This window comes from Oncorhynchus gorbuscha, linkage group LG07 (genome assembly GCF_021184085.1).
Source record: "Oncorhynchus gorbuscha isolate QuinsamMale2020 ecotype Even-year linkage group LG07, OgorEven_v1.0, whole genome shotgun sequence".
Lineage (NCBI taxonomy): Eukaryota > Metazoa > Chordata > Actinopteri > Salmoniformes > Salmonidae > Oncorhynchus > Oncorhynchus gorbuscha.
In genome coordinates this window covers 50,101,915-50,122,124 of record NC_060179.1, presented here as the reverse complement: position 1 = coordinate 50,122,124, position 20,210 = coordinate 50,101,915, and the positions used below count along the sequence as shown (strand labels likewise).

At 43.4% G+C, this 20,210-nt stretch overlaps 1 protein-coding gene across 29 annotated transcripts in view; it reads left to right on the top strand.

Annotated features, from left to right (window-relative positions):
* LOC124039973 (transcription factor 7-like 2) overlaps positions 1-20,210 on the top strand; it is a 100,590-nt gene that overhangs the window by 19,046 nt on the left and 61,334 nt on the right. For all 29 annotated transcript variants that reach the window (XM_046356583.1, XM_046356594.1, XM_046356595.1 and 26 more), the window contains exon 4: positions 16,308-16,409. In XM_046356583.1, coding sequence (XP_046212539.1) covers positions 16,308-16,409 — 102 coding nt within the window. The remainder of the gene's footprint in view (positions 1-16,307; positions 16,410-20,210) is intronic.

Genomic DNA, 20,210 nt, shown 5'->3' with positions numbered 1-20,210 from the left:
ATTTTTTTTATCCCATTTCAGTGTTCTGTTGTACTCGCTTATTTATTCTAGCCTCTCAGGCTATCTGTTTCTCTTTCTCTCTGCTCTCTCTTTCTCTCTGCTTCACTCTCTCCCTCTTCCTCTCTCCTCCCTCTCCCCCTCCTATCTCACACAGTATGTGCTCTGATTACCTCTCGAAACTGGCAATAAGTTGATTGCTTTACAGAGATGATGTAAGCCCATGCCCTAGGGTACATCAGGTTGGATTTCTCCTGCTTTATCTTGTAAAGCCTAAATTAACAGCTGGTTTGGTTGGAGTTCTTCTGGATCTGACTAAAGGATTAGGCTTCGTCCTCATGTGAGTCAATCTGGTTTGATTTATTGCAGGTCTATCAAAAAAGATCAATGGGAGTCCTTTTGAAAGTAAATCCTTAATGTCATCATTGGGATTTTTTTCTCTCACACTCTCTTTCTTATTCTCTCCCTCCCTCCTCTGTCCTCGTCTATCCTCCTGTCTTTTCTTCCCCCTAACCCGTCGCTGATAAGGAGGGAGCTAGCGATCTGCCCTGTCGATGGTATTCTGTTGTATCATCGGATGGATTTTTCTCTCGCTCATTAGCTATCCATCACGGCGAGGCAGACTGAAGCCGAGCTTTAGCAACACAATCCCTGATCACACCCCAAACGTGTCCCCTTATTTTTTTATATATATATTTTTTTAGTGCATCTACCTATTTCTGTATTTTCTCCACAGTTGAGCCATCACTCAGATATGCTCTAGTATGGCTACAGAGCCTGAGCACTAGCCTAACTTTTGTGTGCTTAATTTCTCTCTTGCTGTATGCACTATTTCCCAAAGAAATTCAATGACGTAACCTAACTATTTTTTTTAAAGGTCAATGAAAGCCTGAATGTCTTATACTGTAGATTGGATGTAATGGTTCTGCATGTGAATGAATAGCGAAAAAGGCCTTATCCTTCAACTACTCATTTTCAATGGGTAGTGCCCCATCTGTTTTGTGTTTACATACAATACCTTAGCACTTGATGCGAGGGAATAATTTGTAGTTCTATCATAACCTATACATTCAGCCACTCACATTGCCTAGGCCTACTCATACTCAGACACACACAAAGACATGGAAATGCAAAAAGTCCAGATTGACCTGGCAGCTGTCGCGAAACAAGATCCAGCCATGTTATATATTCCTCCCTCTCCCCTTCTCTCTCTCTCTCTCTGTCTCTCTCTCTCTGTCTCTCTCTGTCTCTCTCTCTCTCTCTCTTTTCAGTCTCACGTTCTCCTATTCCTCCAACAACAGGCTCATTCTGTTGTACCTCCAGTCTTTTTTCTCCACTCTCTCTCTCAAGGCCTTGACTCTTAAGGAATCTGTAACTTGAAGAATAGGGCTGTGGCGGTGACCCAAGGGTAGATGGACAACACAACTGACATTGATATTGGCTGGGCATTTAGATGTGTGTGTTGGGCATAAGACTGCTTGTTGATGTGTTTGTTTGTATGCTATGTAGTGTTCTAGTTGGTTCATGGATGGCAGGGATAGTAGGTTCTCAGAGTTCTCTCAAGGATGGTTCCTTGTTCTCCCAATCAAGGAGGGAAAAAGTGATGGGGGGAAAAGATTGATACAGTTACATATCAAACCAGATCAAAAATCAAATCACATTTCATTACTCACGTGCCAAATACAACAGGTGTAGGCCTTACCGTGAAATGCTTACTTACAAACCCTTAACCAACAGTGCAGTTCAAGAAATAGAGTTAAGAAAATATTTACTAAACGATCAGGATATTATGTTGGAAGATATATCGTATCATATCGTTTTGGTAATATCGCATTATCATTTTTCCGTTAGTTGGCTGTACCTGCACACAAAAAGCTTTTTTTTTTTTTAAATAGGGAGACGATTTTTTTTCAGCACTTTTATTTCCATGACTGATCAAAACGAGTTTTCTCATGGCTCGCTCTTGTCCCTCTGCGGAAGACATATGGTGAGCAAGATGTTTCCAACATCGAATCGCAACAAAAATTGAGTATTGAATCATAATATATATAGAATTGTGAGAATCGTGGGTATTGCAATACATATTGTATCGGCACCAAAATATCATGATAATATTGTATCATGAGGTCCCTGGCGATTCCAAGCCCTGCTTTTCATCCATCCTCAACCATACACCTCCCTGAGGTGTCCTCTGCCTTTCGCCACTCTTTTTCTTTGGTTAGATTTTGTGTGTGTCTGAGCACGCAAGTGTGTGTGTCTGTGTGCAGCAAAAGCTTGGGGCCGATCGATGTCAAGTTCAGGTGTGTCCTCCTTGCAGACTTGGCTAGCTGGCAGACCAGGGGTGGAGGGGCTGTGGGGGGAGATCGACGGGATACGTGGGAACGAAGGGTTTGCTGTCAGCCAGCTGGACCTCTTAATCCCATAGCCTTGGGGAAAGGGTGTGTGTATGTGTCTAGTAAAGGTTTGACAATTTCAGCACACCTGCTACAGTATTTGGCCCAGCTGAGCCCACATTTTGTGTGTGTGTGTTTGTCCATGTCCCGTATTGTGTGTGTCTGTGCATTTCATCTCCACTGTGTTTGCTGTAGTCCTCACTTTAACAGCACACTGTATATTTATGTAGAGACGACACAGCCTCACCCCCTTGATGTTCGAAAGGCGATGGGGGTTGGGGGTAGGTACTGCACGGCTGGTTGGGGGATTGGGGGCAGGGTAACAAACACTGCCAGTACCCCCCCCCCCCCCTCCCTAGTATCAAACACATGCCTATTCTCTGATTCATACACACATTATTTTCACCTCTCATTGTAGCTTAAACAACATAAGAGAAAGCAGCCGATTGCATCATCTCCCGCCGTTCATTAAAAGCAAAAAATACTATTTAGCCACATTCCTTGCAAGCTTGCTCTCTCGTGCTCTCTCATTCACACCACTCTTTGTCTCTCCCTCTCCCCCTTTCTCTGTCCGTCTCTCTCTCTCTCTCTCTCTCTCTCTCTCTCTCTCTCTCTCTCTCTCTCTCTCTCTCTCTCTCTCTCTCGCACTCTCGCACTCTCTCTCCCCTATCTCTGCCTAGCTTGCTCTCTCTTTTTTGGCGTAGACTTTTGCATATATCACAGGCTGGCAGACTAAGAGCCTGGGACTTCCCCACGCCACACTCCAAGCCTTTGATCCTTTGCTTTGGAGGTAACATCAAAAGGAGAGGCATAGAAAGGCAGCTACTACTGTGAAGTTCAATGTTCAACTTGATGGCTTGGCTGAGGGCTTTTTTTCTCTCCTCCTCCCGCCGCTGCACTGCTTCCCTCAGCTGACAAAAACACACAGTTTGTAGTCAAGGTTTTTTCTAGTCCATGTTAACCTTTATGGAACCTATCTGGAACACAACAAGAACCAAAAAGCACCTCATGAATCTGTATCTACATCTCTATAGGTTTATATATAGGTTTATTCATAGCCTCTGTATTAAGGTGTGCAGTGTAAATTACTGCCCATGCCAGGACCAAGCATTTTCTTCTTAATGCGTGGAGGACATGCAGCTCCCAATATTGCAGTGGGTTGCGTCAATGCTGGGCCTCGTTGGCGGATGGGTCCAGAAGAGAGGATAATACTCCATATTGTTTGCTACACGCATGTTCAGATGTAATTCATCTGCCTGTTGTTTTTTGAATCTTTTTTTATCTGAGAACTGTCAGAATGTGTTAAGGGGTGGAGAACATCCAGCCTTTCAGGTCCCGTGTTTACATGGGCGTGCGAGGCACACTATTGTGTTCACTCACTGGTAAACCACACATAACTGATCTAATGTTGAACGCTTAGCTTATTATCAGCATCAGTATCTCAAAAATGATCCCTTCGAGAAAACAATTTTAGAATTTAGCTTATTCTGGATGTGGCCCTGTGAAATATCACAAAACTAGTGAGAATATAGGATATATAGGGGCTAAATGGTATAATATAGTGAGACTCTGGCGCTACGGGGAAATTTCCTCTCTTTAAAAAAAATCTCTGTCTCATTGCACCAATTAGTAAAGACTTGTGGACTGCTCTCTCTCCTCTCTCTCTCACACATGCACACACACACTCACACGTGTCATTAGCCTGCCTGCTGTAACGCGGGCGGTTGTGCTGAGCTCTACCTTATCTCCATGTCAATCACAGCGTGTGAACATCAGTGTTAGGATCTCCATCCAGCCTGGCTGTCAGTGTGTGTAACGCCCGCTTTGGCCCGGAGCCGCACCTCCCCAGCTAATAGATGCAAAATGAAACTGATCAATAGATGGCCTCAGCTCGTTATCGACGTATTATCATGGTGTGGGATTTCTGTCCGTTTTTAAGGGGCTCGTAGAAGAGGTATGAAGAAGGGAGTAACGAAGTGTTTTCAGATGTACAGTATATCAGCTCATTGGTGACAAAAATAAAAAATAAATTATTTTTAAGATTATTTATTTATTTTAAATTATACAGGGCAGAGGTCACAAACAGCAGGATTTCTCACACTGTCCTCTGTATCTTTCTCCCTTTCCACTACATTTCCCTTGGCTGGTGGAGATAACTCCTAGGAAAACCAAACAGGGACATTTGTAGCAAAGCCAAACAGGGAGTTGGTAAAATAGCTTATTAAAGATTCATCAATAATTGGCTTTTGTGCCCATGTTTGTGTCGGTGGTGAAGGAGAATGTCTTCAGAGTCAGACAGATCACCCAGTGATTAAGCAAGGCTGTAATTAGCTGTGTGTGTGTGTGTGTGTGCACAAGGCAGAGAGGGGTGTGTGTGCAAGGGGGGGAGTCATTGGCAGTTGATTTGGAGGTGAGGGGCGGGGGCGCCTGGGTGGGGTACCGAGGGACAGGAGACAGGAAGGAGAAACACCCACGCAGACACAGCCCGGCCCAAGTAGCAGCCTCCCTGACCCTCCCGGGGTCCTGTTGTCACGGCAGCATCCTCCATTTTAATGAGCTCCAATAACCACATCCTTATTACTTATTTATTTATTAAGCCGCGACAGTGAAGAGCTAGTTTCCTACTGCTATATTGTGTGTGTGTGTTTAATGGATGAAAAATAATTATTCCTGTATCACAGTCAGTAAGATCATATGGCCCTCAGGAACGGCAGATTAGTCAATGTGTTTAAACTAGGCTTAATCTGATGGAGGTATGAGGATGTTTTCTGTAGGATACTGTATTACAGTTTTTTTACAATCACTTTAGCACTAATTTCGGAACCTTGATGTCGTTTTTCAAAACTCTAGACACAAAACTCACAACCAAATGCCAATTTTTCAAAACTATACCACTTTTTCCAATTGCTTGGATACCCAACAGTTACTTATCATTTTGAGCAGTTGTATCAATTGATAGTTAGATCATTGTAATGAAATGAATAGACAGTCATTTCAGATGTAGTGTGTGAATTTAATTTTGAAATGGTAATAGTTTGATGTTAAGTTGTGTCATTTTGAACAGGTGATTTTAGTTCAATGAACAAATGATCTTAGCTTTATGTATACGCATAGTTTTATGGAAACTGACAAACAATATTAGATCATGAAAGTTTCAGGATAACGAGATCCATTGACACCTATTACCATGGAACATGAACCAATTGTACTACATTATCTATGGATGTAATATTTCATCATTATTCTTTATCAGACACTGTTTCTATGGTCCCATGTGCCACTTTTCCAGACCATGTTTTCATATTTGACATTACTGTACACTCACCGGCCACCTTATTAGGTACACCTATCTAGTACTGGGTAGGACCACTTTTGCCTCCACAACAGCCAAAATGATTCACGGTGTTGTACGTTAAGAGATGCCCTTCTGCACACCACTGTTTTAAACAGCTGTTATTTGAGGATTTGTGGCCTTTCTGTTAGCTTGAATGAGTCTGGACATTCTCTTCTGACCTCTCTCATGAACAAGGTGTTTTGCCCACAGAACTCCCGCTCACTGAATGTGTTTTGTTTATCGCACCATTCTCTGTAAACTCTAGAGACTGTACTGCGTAAAAATCCCAGGAATGCAGCTGTTTCTGAGATGATGGAATCACCATGTGTGGCATCAACAATCATACCATGGTCAAAGTTGCTTAGGTTACGCATCTTGCCCAGTCTAATGTTTGGTCGAACAACATCTAAAGCTCTCTACTCTATATACTCTACATATTGAGTTGCAGGCAGCCACATGATTCGCTGTTCGAATGTAACCTTCCTTGATGAGCTAAATCAGGTCTGTAGAGCTGATGGCATGACCTATGTCATTGTGTGGGATAATGTCAGGTTCCACCATGCTCAAATGGTGCAAGCATGGTTTCAGGCCCATCCGCAATTTACCACCCTGTACTTACCCCCATACTCTCCTTTCCTTAACCCGATTGAGGAATTTTTTCTCCACATGGAGTTGGAAGGTAGGCGCCCTCATGAACAAGCCACCCTTCTCCAGGCCATGGATGACGCATGCAATGACATCACGGCAGACCAGTGTCAGGCCTGGATTCGCCATGACCGAAGATTCTTCCCAAGATGTTTGGCTAATGAAAACATCCATTGTGATGGGTTGATGGAAATATACAGTAAAAAATATTTTGTTTTGCTTTTTACAGTAAGCCTCGTGAGGAACACTGCAGTGATGTTTTACAGTAAGCCTGGTGAGGAACACTGCAGTTGACCTTTAACTGTTTTTTCTTTTTTTTGTCGCTAATTATTTTTGCTTTGATTCAAAGAAACCTATGTTGTGATTTTATTGTATTTCATCACTAAATTTCATATTTTGTTCAATGATTCCACTGTGTCTGTAGTATTCTCTCTACGAGTCCTTTTACATTGATGTATTTACGTGTAGTAGCATAATGAAACATGTATCACATATTTTGTACTACAATATGTAATGATTGTACGAACAACTACACAGTGAAACTATTGGTATCTTGTGTGTGGGTGATCTAAATTAATGTTCCTATGGTATTTCATGATAAATTAGTTATTTGAACCCATGATTCTGCAAGTGCAAGGTTTCTTTAAAGATATGAATGCACAATGCAATGTTTTGAAGTGATGACCGTGTGATGACCGTTTTGAGTGTTGTGTCTAGAGTTTTGAAAAATGAACACATGGTTCTAAAATTAGTGCCAAAGTGATTGTTAAAAACTGTAGTACAGAGTATTGCAACTGCTGTAGCGCAAACTGTCTTCACAGTTTTGGAGGTGTAGGGCTCCATGCCTGTGTCCTGAAACCATTCATGTGTCCTGGAACCATTCTGGATTTTGAGCTGGAGCCCTGGTAATGGGTCTCTGGCCTGCATAGGGAATGGGCCTCATGAGTATAGAGTCTAAACTGCTCCAATGTGTGTGTGTGTGTGTGTGTGTGTGTGTGTGTGTGTGTGTGTGTGTGTGTGTGTGTGTGTGTGTGTGTGTGTGTGTGTGTGTGTGTGTGTGTGTGTGTGTGTGTGTGTGTGTGTGTGTGTGTGTGTGTGTGTGTGTGTGTGTGTGTGTGTGTGTGTGTGTGTGTGTGTGTGTGTAAAGTTTTGAGAATGACACTAATATAAATGTTCAGAAAGTTTGCTGCCTCAGTTTGTATGATGGCAATTTGCAGAATGTTATGAAGAGTGATCAGATGAATTGCCATGCAAATGAACTGAATCCCCCAAAAATATTTCCACTGCATTTCAGCCCTGCCACAAAAGGACCAGCTGATATCATGTCAGTGATTCTCTCGTTAACACAGGTGTGTGGTGAGTGTTGACGAGAACAAGGCTGGAGATCACTGTCATGCTGATTGAGTTCGAATAACAGACTGGAAGCTTCAAAAGGAGGGTGGTGCTTGAAATCATTGTTCTTCCTCTGTCAAACATGGTTACCTGCAAGGAAACACGTGCCGTCATCATTGCTTTGCACAAAAAGGGCTTCACAGGCAAGGACATTGCTGCCAGTAAGATTGCACCTAAATCAACCATTTATCGGATCATCAAGAACTTCAAGGAGAGCGGTTCAATTGTTGTGAAGAAGGCTTCAGGGAACCCAAGAAAGTCTAGCAAGCGCCAGGACCGTCTCCTAAAGTTGATTTGGCTGCGGGATCGGGGCACCACCAGTACAGAGCTTGCTCAGGAATGGCAGCAGGCAGGTGTCAGTGAATCTGCACACACAGTGAGGCGAAGACTTTTGGAGAATGGCCTGGTGTCAAGAAGGGCAGCAAAGAAGCCACTTCTCTCCAGGAAAAACATCAGGGACAGACTGATATTCTGCAAAAGGTGCAGGGATTGGACTGCTGAGTACTGGGGTAAAGTCTCTGATGAATTGTTTGGGGCATCCTGAAAAAAACTTGTCTGGAGAAGACAAGGTGAGCGCTACCATTAGCCCTGTGTCATGCCAACAGTAAAGCATCCTGAGACCATTCACAATTTTGCCTAAGAACACAGCCATGAATAAAGAATGGTACCAACCCATCCTCCGAGAGCAACTTCTCCCAACCATTCAGGAACAGTTTGGTGACGAACAATGCCTTTTCCAGCATGATGGAGCACCTTGCCGTAAGGCAAAAGTGATAACTAAGTGGCTCAGGGAACAAAACATTGACATTTTGGGTCCATGGCCAAGAAACTCCCCAGACTTTAATCCCATTGAGAACTTGTGGTCAATCCTCAAGAGGCGGGTGGACAAACAAAAACCCACAAATTCTGACAAACTCCAAGCATTGATTATGCAAGAATGGCTGCCATCAGTCAGGATGTGGCCCAGAAGTTAATTGACAGCATGCCAGGGTGGATTGCAGAGGCCTTGAAAAAGAAGGGTCAACACTGCAAATATTGACTCTGTATCAACTTCATGTAATTGACATGTATGAAATGCTTGTAATTGTACTTCAGTATTCCATAGTAACATCTGACAAAAATATCTAAAGACCCTGAAGCACAAACTTTGGGAAATTAATATTTGTGAGCTTGCTGTGAGCTTGCTGAGTTCACGTAGCCGCTAAGTAGGTCAGTATGTATGAGAATCCACCGGGCAGCAGGACTTGCATCTGACATGAACTTCTCATCTCAGCCCTGATTTCACTCTCTCACTGCCCACACTCACTATGTTACTCTGGGCTTCTGTAGACTAGTGTTGCAACAATAATAGTACAGTCATCAAGCAGATGCTTTCTTCCAATGCGACATATAGTTTACAAATTATGTGTATTTACTATTTGCTGGAAATATGTCTGGGAAGAGGCCCAGACATAGACATTGACATTGAGAGATGGGCGGTGGAGAAACGTGAGAAGTAACAGTCAGAGAACTGGAGACAGAAGCTGAGATCGAAGCAGTACCTGAGAGCAGAGCCAGTCAGGAAGGCCCGATGTTAAAGATGCCTGTGCTGTTCATTAGTGTCCCGGGTCTGTCGGAGGAACAGCAGGCCCTGCAGTCCTTAGCCTCCCAGCTCTATTTATAGACAGGCCCAGAGATGCCCTTAATGACATGGAGGCAGAGACAGGGGGAGTCAGAGAAATACAACACTGTTTACTTTCTGAGTCTGTATGCCGTAAATCCACCAAGAATTTGGAGTCTGGGGTGATTTCACATCCTTGGAGAAGATGTGTTTGCCCCAGTATGTCTGTGACTGTTCTTTCTTCTTCCAAGTGGGATTGGATTACTCCAGCTCCATCAGCCAATCAGTTTTGTTTCTCATTGGTTCAGATGCTTTTTGTCTTTCAAATGGAGCATTTTACTGCTGTTATTGATTTTTGTTAATTCCTTAGTTTAGTTGAATATGTGTTGCGCAATCTTTAGAAAATTTCCAGCAAATCAGCTGGTGTTTGAATAGCGCATTTTGTCCACACCTGTTAAGTAAACAGTGTAGGAGCAAGACTGCACATATCTCATGAACCAGTGTTTGAGACCAGAGTTAACGTCCAGAACAGGACAGATAAGGAAAGGGTTCAGGGACACATTTTGAGAAAACAAAGAAAATAATCTATTCCAAAATAAACATTTTTTATTGAAGAGTACAATGTCTCAAACTCTTTTGAAACCAGCTTGGCTTTGGCCACGTTGTTTTCAGACAGTCCGTAGAATATGTTTAGAGGATTCAGGAGGCGGGACCGGGGGCCTAAAAAAACGTCCATATAAAAGTGTCAGGTTGAGTTTATCTTGCGCGAGAAGGGGGGAAGGGGGGGTTGGAGTGGGTCGACGGCCCCGCGCTGTCAGGGCCTTGTGGAATCCCCTAACGGTTCGGGCTTTGGAGTAAATACAGGCCCAGCGGACCCCTTTCCCCGCCCCAGGGCACACAAACCCCAGGCCTTCCCACATTCCACTTTTATTTTCCTGCTTGCAAAACGCCTCTGGCTATCAGAGCTGGTGGGACTTTTTTTATTTACTCATAAAATGTGTATTAGAAGAACTAAATCAGTCATGAAGAGCCCTCTCTCGTCGACTAACCTTCTCTCAGTTTTGGTTGGACTTTCTTCCCTCTACTCCCCTCACTTTCTGCCTGCTTATATCGTTCTTCTTCCTTCTCAAATGTGTGGTGTATCCTATAGATTGAGAAAAGGTCTCTCTTTTGACCTGGGGGATTTCAAAGGATCTGGATTGCATTATCCCCCCCAATTACAGAAAATTACTGTTCCCACCCCAACAATTGGGTGTATGTTTAACCCCTGCACCTGTGGCCTAGACAAAGGAACCCACAAATGTCAAGAAGGAAACACATTTGCCCATAATTTTCAAGTATTTTTTGAATGTAGCAGCTGTCCTTAGAAGAACATGAAGTTAACTAAACAATACTCTTTCTCAGACCTTTAGTCTAACTCAACCCCAATAGGACTTGACACTGGGATAGTGGGATTTACTCTGTTTCGATTGGGTCTCTCACTCGTTTTGGGCACAGCAAACACAAATAAAGCTCTTTTAAATTTGTTGTTTGATTTGGTGTAATCTGCAAGCTGTTATTCTGATCCCGGGGGTCCCTAGGGTGTCATTGAACATGATGAACAGTTAGCCACAGTGTGTGTGTGTGTGTGAGCATGTGTTCAGTTGTGTGTGTGTGTGTGTGTGTGTGTGTGTGTGTGTGTGTGTGTGTGTGTGTGTGTGTGTGTGTGTGTGTGTGTGTGTGTGTGTGTGTGTGTGTGTGTGTGTGTGTGTGTGTGTGTGTGTGTGTGTGTGTGTGTGTGTGTGTGTGTGTGTGTGTGTGTGTGTGTGTGCATGCAGGTAGCTTTATCATTATCTTTAACTCTGCATTGTTGGAAAATAACCCGTAAGTAAGCATTTCATTGTTAGTCTAAACCTGTTGTTTTCAAAGCATGAACCATTTAAAAAAAACTTTTTTTTTATTTGAGTGTATGTGTACATGCATGTGTCACTGTGTGAATGCACATGTGTTGCTCCTTGTAGCCTACATGTCAATGTGTGTGGTACACACCCACTGCTACTACTGTATGTCTGGATGGTGGTGGCTGTGTCATGACTGCACTATGAGGCAGCAGCCCACACAGCCACAGATGGGCCGGGGATCTGCCGAGGTCTCCAGAGCAAGACCCAGGCTCCATATGTTGGCTGTAAATCCGAGCTGCTCACCCCTCTTTCCCGCTCTCTCTTCCGTCGATCTCCCCCTAACATTGTTTATGTGGCAGGAATGCCTCTGGACCCCGTTCGGCCTGAGACCGAGATTCGCTTCATCTTCTCTCGCAGTCCCGCTGGGAATATTCCCGGGGTTCCGAGCCACTTTGGCACGTTAGGAGCCCTATTTGTCCGATTGGGGAAAAGCCTCTGCTGTTAATCCAAAACAATATGAACAAGTCGGTATGTGCCGAGGCTCCGGTTGCTTGTAATAAACACGTCAGATGGGGTTTCAACAAGAACAGGTTTCACAGCATTGACCACCTCCAGAATTCAGGGTAGCTGACTCAGTATACATAGTTAGTTTATAGCTAATAATTGTGCATGAGAATATTTTAATGGATTTGATTTGCTTAGCTTATTTTTCAATAAATACATTTTGGGAGTGCTTTAGTAACATTATGCGTTAGACTAGTGTTAATGACATATGTATCAAACTATTTCAGGTTAAAATGTTCTTGTAGTCTATTTGTTATATATTTGAAATAAGAGTCCTCTCATATTCCAAATCAAACATTCAGTTCTATCACCCAACTTATGGTGTGGACATGTGAGGATGATGTGTGAGCACTCACAATGCACTCTGTTGTCTCCCTCTGTGTCCTTCTGTATAACGGATGGCACTGGGTTAGCCTCAGCTTCTTTGCATTGTGATGAAAGTTAGTGTGTCTGGGTCACATTCAGCAGCTCATACCATGCCAAGCTGAACTTTTGCATCAGTCACTCAAATATGGCGAGCAGACAGTCCAGCAGTTGGACCTTGGTAGTGAAATGTGGGGGCTTGGGGCTATTTTTTAAGACCACCCTCTTTCCCTCTATCATTCACTCTCACCCCCTTTCTAGCCAGTTTGCTTGTCACTATGGGAAATCTCCAGGCGAGAGAGGGAGAGTTCATCCCTCTGTAAGGATTTAGAGGACTCCCTTGTCTTTTACTTCATCAGAGACAATTGAGTCATTCAGCTCCCATTGTGGGGCTCGGCAAGGCGAGGAGGGGCAGAGGGTTAGAGGGGGAGCGAGAGGGAGGGAAGGGGGGAAGCCCCTGATGTACAGTGTGTACTCTGGGTGGCTCTTAGGGGCGAGAGATGGGGGATGGGGGTAAAGGGAGGAAGAAGAGGTGGGGGGCGAGAGAGTTATCCTGGAACGCCAAAGCAATTTGTCACATTGGAATGGCTCTTGAGTTACCAAGGTGGCCCTAATAGTGGGAGAGTTTTTTATGGGTGGAGCCGGGAGACCGAGGGGGGGTCAGGGGTCACGGCCTACTCAAGCCCAGGCGAAGCATCCGTCAGTAAGAGTTGGATGGAAGGAGGAGGATAAATGGGGAGGAAGTGGAGGTGGGGTCGGAAAGCTTGGCACTCGCCGGGGCTCCGTTCACCTTGGCATGCTTGTAAAACCTACAGGAGGGATTAGCGTGTGAGAACATTTGCAATAGCAGGCTGAAGTGGAGCCGCCTGTTAGGGCATGTGCTCTCTTCCTTTCTCCGCTTCGGCGCCACACTCTGGAGTGTCACCTTTCACCCACCACCTCAAGACAGAGGCTTAAGGGATGTCCCCTCACTGAAGGCCTCCCTGCGGTTGTGTCTGAATATTTGTGTGCATCTGTGTGCTCAACTTGGACAATCATTTGGCAAGTCTAGTATATGATAAGACCTTCCCATGACTGGAATCAGAATTCGTAACCTGCCATCCACCAGCCCCTCTTGCACCAGTATAGGCTGTCTTGAGTTACCTCATAGATAACAGTGGTACCATCACTCTCAACACTCCACCCCCCTTCGTGGCAATTGATACCCAATATGGGTGGTCTGTAAAAATCACAAGACCACAACACTGGAGCTTTACAAGTCGTACTTTCCACCCTTCGACGCACAAACAAACGCAAACAAAGACAGTTGCAGTAAAAGCCTTGTGGGGGTCATAAATGAGTGGTTGTGGAGCCAGCCAGAGGACGGGAGTCAATAACTCCCTCCAGCACAAGCCACAGCCATGCACCCCGTGGTGAACTCTCCGCTAATTACCACTGATTTAGCCACGGTCTCAGGAAAGGTCGTGACACACACACACAAATACACACGTGCCACATGCTCGCAAACACAAACTCTTGCTGATGTGTAACAACCACAGACAGGCAGATGCACACAGCAATAGTGTAGAAGTGTACAGATTTCTTTTAGCACAGGCCCATACTTAGAGGACAGAGACTTGCTCTGATTAGGTAATTGAATAGGCTACAAGAAACGAGCTGTTGTCATCGGATATCAGGGCAGCAGGAGGGCCATTGTGATTGTTTTATTTAGAGGATAAGGATAGGAACACAGACGTAGATGGAATGACAACATTCCAATGCTAGCTCTGGATGAGTTCTTTGGCCAGAATCCTAGCTAGCCCAGCGGTTGATGTTCCGATTGCATCAGAGGCCAAGATACAAGGCCAACTTGACTTGTCAGAATTTTCCTTTGGGGGGGACCCAGTGTGCTATGAGGCGGCATACTTTACGGATGCGCCGGCCTTGACGCTAGAGAGAGCATTGCCTGTGGTCTCAAGGTTAAGGAACAAGTCCGTAACCCTCTTGTGTTTCTACTAGCCAACTCTAATGACTAGGGCTGTGACGATACCAGTATTGTAAAAAAAAAAACACGAAGCAGACCAAACTCTTTGGTCCTTTAAAAACCTGTTGTATGTATGTGCTATAAATAAATAAATACATGTGACTCTGGATGACACATAGTGATGTTTGTTTCCAACATTAGGGCTGTTTTCCTTAAGAAGTTAAATCTGCTTTGTGTTTTGTTTCCTTGCCATGATACAAATGATCGTCCTGGCTCTACTAATGACCCCATATTTCTTTCACCTTTTTCTCTTTCCTCTCTTCATTTTGTCTTATTGGCTTGGAGTCTGTTTTCCTATCTGACCTTGTTGCGCTCGTTTTCTGTTGCTCTCCCTGTGTATATTTAGTTGTTGTTCATGTTACATGTACATCAAATGTACAGGGTTTTATAGTTCTTTGTGACAGTGTATTTTGCCCTCAATATTTGGACAGTCCGCATTCCCATCAGTGTGTGCACAGCTCTACCTGCAAATTCAGGGAACTCCTATCACTGTTGGACATATTGTTTGCTTACCTATTTGAATGTACTCTCTTGCAGTAAGTGGTATGGAAAGGTCTTACACAGTGTGCCCTGCTTTGATATTTAGTAGTTCTATTTTTCACACTGTACAATAAGTGCCTGTTTCACCCTGTTGACCCCCCAGTAACTTAACTAATGTTGGGGGCCCTCTCTGAGCGCAGGCAGCTGAGGTGACCTCAGTTTGTACCCCCTCCGACTAGGTGGCCTTGACATTTGTTAGGGAGACTATGTCACAGCCGATAGCAGGGTCATCCCCTAGGATCACTGGGTCAGAATGGAGTAGGAGCTTTAGCCATAGCAAAGGGCAGGCACAGCAAATAGATGTCTAGAAGGGAAAGCATTCAGCTGTGGGTTGTGGAATGAGTGGGGGGAAATTATGCTTTGCATTATAATATTATTGCATTATATGAGTATCCTTGAATCCTTTTAAGGTACCTTTTGTCAATATGACCTGTTAACAAGGAAGATATTGGTCACAATACTTAAGATGCTAGGCTTCTTCTTTATGATGGTTTTGCCCCTGTAAAGTTTGTCTTACAATGGTTTAGACTTTGCTCTCCCTGGTGGCTTAGCTCATAATTCAGAGCAACTGTTCTTCCTCCTCCTTCCTTCCTCGTCAGGAAACTAAATATGGTAGACTATGTCGCCAAAGCAATTGGCATGTCATCTGATTTAAAGGGCTCTACCCAATTTATGAGAAAATGCTCTATGTCTCGTGTAAGTCTCTCTCTCTCTCTCTCTCTCTCTCTCTCTCTCTCTCTCTCTCTCTCTCTCTCTCTCTCTCTCTCTCTCTTCATCTCATGCTCTCTCGCTCCCCCTCTTTCTCTCCCGCTCTCGCTCTCTCACCCCCCACTTCCTCTCTCTCTCTCTCTCTCTCTCTCTCTCTCTCTCTCTCTCTCTCTCTCTCTCTCTCTCTCTCTCTCTCTCTCTCTCTCTCTCTCTCTAGCTCTCGCAATCTCACAATCTCGCTCTCTGTGTATATGTCACTCAGGCCTAATAAAGACAAGTCAATCATTCACTGGGACAGTCACTAGGTGGATTCAGACCCATAATAGTGGCCAGTGGATCCACAGTGCACAGTTTTATGAGGCTGACCAATAAAAGTCATTCAAGTCACCTGGAATCTCAGAGTGGTCACATTTATGGCATCAAATCATTCTAAACCCATAATCCACGTACAGTAGCCTTCTCAGGCATATAAGCAGTGATTTAGCTTACCTAAGATTTGGAACGGTTCTAATTCTTGAATGGATGCCCTACAACACAACTACTGTATCCTGTTCAAACTACTAGGACATGTAGTTCTCTTTTTTAATGTTTATGTAACATATCTGTAATAAATGGTTTCAATCTACTGTAGTAGTTTTTTCTGACTAATATGACACCGAAAACATAATGTTACGAGGCAAAACCCACCATGTGTGTCACCCGCTTTGGGATCCCCATCTGCTTGCTTTTGAGTTTGTTTTTACGTTCTAAATCATGTGATCACATTTAGAATGTTGATTCCTTTGTGTTAATGTTTTGGTTTTTAACATTATGCATTGGTAACATGTATTTCTTTTTTTGTCCATTTTGTTTCTTTCTCACCATACAGTACCTACAGATGAAATGGCCCTTGCTAGATGTTAACCACGGAAGTCTTCAAAGTAGACAAGCACTTAAAGATGCCCGATCCCCGTCACCAGCACACATTGTTGTAAGTAACCCCCTCTTTATTCCTTTACATTTCCCTACCTCCTTTTACCCCTCAACAGAAATACAACCCTTCTCCTGTATCCTGTATTGTATACCTCTGTATACCCTCTTTTTCTAACACAACATCTGTTGAATGGATGTCAGTGACTAACTGAAATACCTAGAGACCAGGGTTGGGATCAATTCGAATTGAAGGCAGTCAAATCAGGAAGTAAACAAAAATTACAATTCAATAATCGAAAAAAAGCATTTATTTTCAATGACTTCAGTAAACTGAAAAAATGTCTGAATGTTAAATTCAAATCACTTCCTGAGTTGACTGCCTTATTGAGCCTGAATTGAGCCCAACCCTATTATAAGCATTATATTGACTGTATTGATTGCGTAAAGCCAATTGTAAGGGAAAGCTCACTCTGTGAAAGGGATAAGCTGGCAGCTGTAGTGGAGTTGCCAAAGTGGCAGATGGCTATTGCTCTTTGGACGGCCACGCCGCTCCCGACGCAGTGTGTGTGGCGACACAAGGCCCAACCCAGTGCTTGCTGTACAGTAGAGTTTGCAGATGGATACTCTTCTGACTTTATGAGCACAGTAAGGAAGAGCTATAGCCTTATTGTTAACTAACCCACACGGTTCACTTTCCAAAGAGCATGACCGCCCTGCGTCCGGGCTGGCTACGTGACTGGACAGTGATAGTCTAACAGGGACCATGTCAATATTTTAAAAGCTAGTTCTCTATTATTAACAGATTTGTCCATGTTTGGCCAATGGAAAAGTGGTATATAGTGAAGAATATAAAAAGGTGTGGAATAAAGTTGGTGTTAGTAAGATGACTAAAAGTGAGCCAGTATTGGCATGGTGGGTAGCATTGTTTCTAGAGTTGTAATTAGGATAGTTTAGATATTGCCAACGTTAAAGTTCATACATGGTCTCTATGGCATAATATTGGACATACACTTAGTTAGGGCTACACTATAGACCCATTGTGCATATGAGTGTCTGATTGATTTAGACTTAACCACTTAGCTGACCCCATGTTGACCCATGGAGCGAATATGTGTAGTCAACATTTGTTTAGGTCATGAGTTTTACACAAGGATGTGAATAATTAGTGGCTTAAACGTTGTTAAGGAACTGTCTCCACATGAGTCACTGTTGGTATTTGATAAGTAGAGCTAGTTTTTATGAGCTACAATAAAAAAATACTATCATCAATGGTTTCCAGTTCAACAGTAAGAAAAAGTTGGAAAACCAGCCCTCTTGGTCTTTTGCCTATTTTCTCTAAGTACAGCTTAAAATAGTCTGTTTTTTAAAACAGAAACCCTGTCAAAAGTTATGCTTAAGACAAAGCGATGGCGATGACAGTGCTCTAACGAACACAACAAGCAAACTCAGTAGGACAAGCCCTCCTTATCCTCAGAGCGACGCCAGTGTTATTTTTATACCGCAAAGTTCAGGAGGCCCAACTTGCGTGGTTATTTTAAGAGACACCATTTCCTCTGAAATCATTAAGCTGGTAGGAGGCAGTTAAGCTGCAGGTAAATGCTTCAGTTTTTATTCCTCCATGAGTCATTTGGCTTTAAATACTTATCACCTCATATCTTCCATTGCTCCTTCGTACTGTGGGCTTTAGGAGGAGTTTGACATCCAAAACACGGTTACAGTTAAAATGCTTTGTAGTCAGAATGCATTAGCATCTTGTTACTCCACAAAACGCGTCTATCTTCATTGTTTATTTATTTATTTGTTTGATAAAAAACGCAGGAGTTTGTAAGATCAGAGGTGTTGCTGCACCTGAATGCACTTGCTGTTAGTGTAAGTGATCAAATTGAATGTGAGATGAAGCTTGTATTGTCTTCTCCCTCCTGCCCTCCTCCATTTATCTCCAAATGAGGGAAGTTTTATTTGAAAAATGTGATTTATGGTTGTCATTAGATTTGGATTTGGTTGGTTGGGGTCATGAGAAATTCTTGCAAAAATAATTGTCCACAGAAATTATTGTGGGAAGAAATGGGGTCCCAGGTGAAAAAGTTTCAATGCCACTGGTTTATATGTTCCTTTACATCAGCCCTCCAAAGTAAAAAATAAATATTAATTTTATTGTTGGACATAAAATACTGTAAAACCACCAACAAATCAACTCGAAGTCATCCAGAACGCCGCAGCCCGTCTAGTGTTCAACCTTCCCAAGTTCTCTCACGTCACCCCACTCCTCCGCTCTCTCCACTGGCTTCCAGTTGAAGCTCGCATCCGCTACAAGACCATGGTGCTTGCCTACGGAGCTGTGAGGGGAACGGCACCTCAGTACCTTCAGGCTCTGATCAGGCCCTACACCCAAATAAGGGCACTGCGTTCATCCACCTCTGGCCTGCTCGCCTCCCTACCACTGAGGAAGTACAGTTCCCGCTCAGCCCAGTCAAAACTGTTCGCTGCTCTGGCTCCCCAATGGTGGAACAAACTCCCTCACGACGCCAGGACAGCGGAATCAATCACCACCTTCCGGAGACACCTGAAACCCCATCTCTTTAAGGAATACTTAGGATAGGATAAAGTAATCCTTCTCACCCCCCTTAAAATATTTAGATGCACTATTGTAAAGTGGCTGTTCCACTGGATGTCATAAGGTGAATGCACCAATTTGTAAGTCGCTCTGGATAAGAGCGTCTGCTAAATGACTTAAATGTAAATGTAAAATTTGAATTATGGAAATCTGTTCCAATGTATTCCCAAGCATAATAGAGATACAGGTAACTGCCAAATCCAAAATAAAGGAAACACCAACATAAAGTGTCGGGCCACCATGGCCAGAACAGCTTCAATGCACCTTGGCATAGATTCTACAAGTGTCTGGAACTCTACTGGAGGAGGGATGCGACACCATTCTTCACTGGAAATTCCATAATTTGGTGTTTTGTTGATGGTGGTGGAAAACGCTGTTTCAGGCGCCGCTCCAGAATCTCCCATAAGTGTTAAGATTGAGATCTGTTGACTGAGACGACCATGGCTTATGGTTTACATTGTTCTCATGCTCATCAAACGATTCAGTGACCACTCGTGCCCTATGGATGGGGGCATTGTTATCCTATGGGGGGGGGGTATTGTTATCCTATGGGGGCATAGCCATGATAGCCAAAATAATGACCAAAATAATAACCTGCCCAGCATTTTTATACATGACCCTAAGCATGATGGGATGTTAATTGCTTAATTAACTCAGGAACCACACCTGTGTGGAAGCACCTGCTTTCAATATACAGTACTTTGTATCCCTCATTTACTCAAGTGTTTCCATTATTTTGGCAGTTACCTGTATATGTGATTGTATACAAATGTAAGCAAGGTTTGAAATTAGTATGTTTTAGTCAAATATCATACAGTGAGGGAAAAAAGTATTTGATCCCCTGCTGATTTTGTACATTTGCCCACTGACAAAGAAATGATCCATCTATCATTTTAATGCTAGGTTTATTTGAACAGTGAGAGACAGAATAACAACAAAAAAATCCAGAAAAACGCATCTCAAAAATGTTATGAACTGATTTACATTTTAATGAGGGAAATAAGTATTTGACCCCATCTCAATCAGAAATATTTCTGGCTCCCTGGTGTCTTTTATACAGGAAACGATCTGAGATTAGGAGCACACTCTTAAAGGGAGTGCTCATAATCTCATCTTGTTACCTGTATAAAAGACACCTGTCCACAGAAGCAATCAATCAATCAGATTCCACTCTCACCTTGTGGGGTTGCAATGATCATGAGAACGGTGAAGAATCAGCCCAGAACTACACAGAGGATCTTGTCA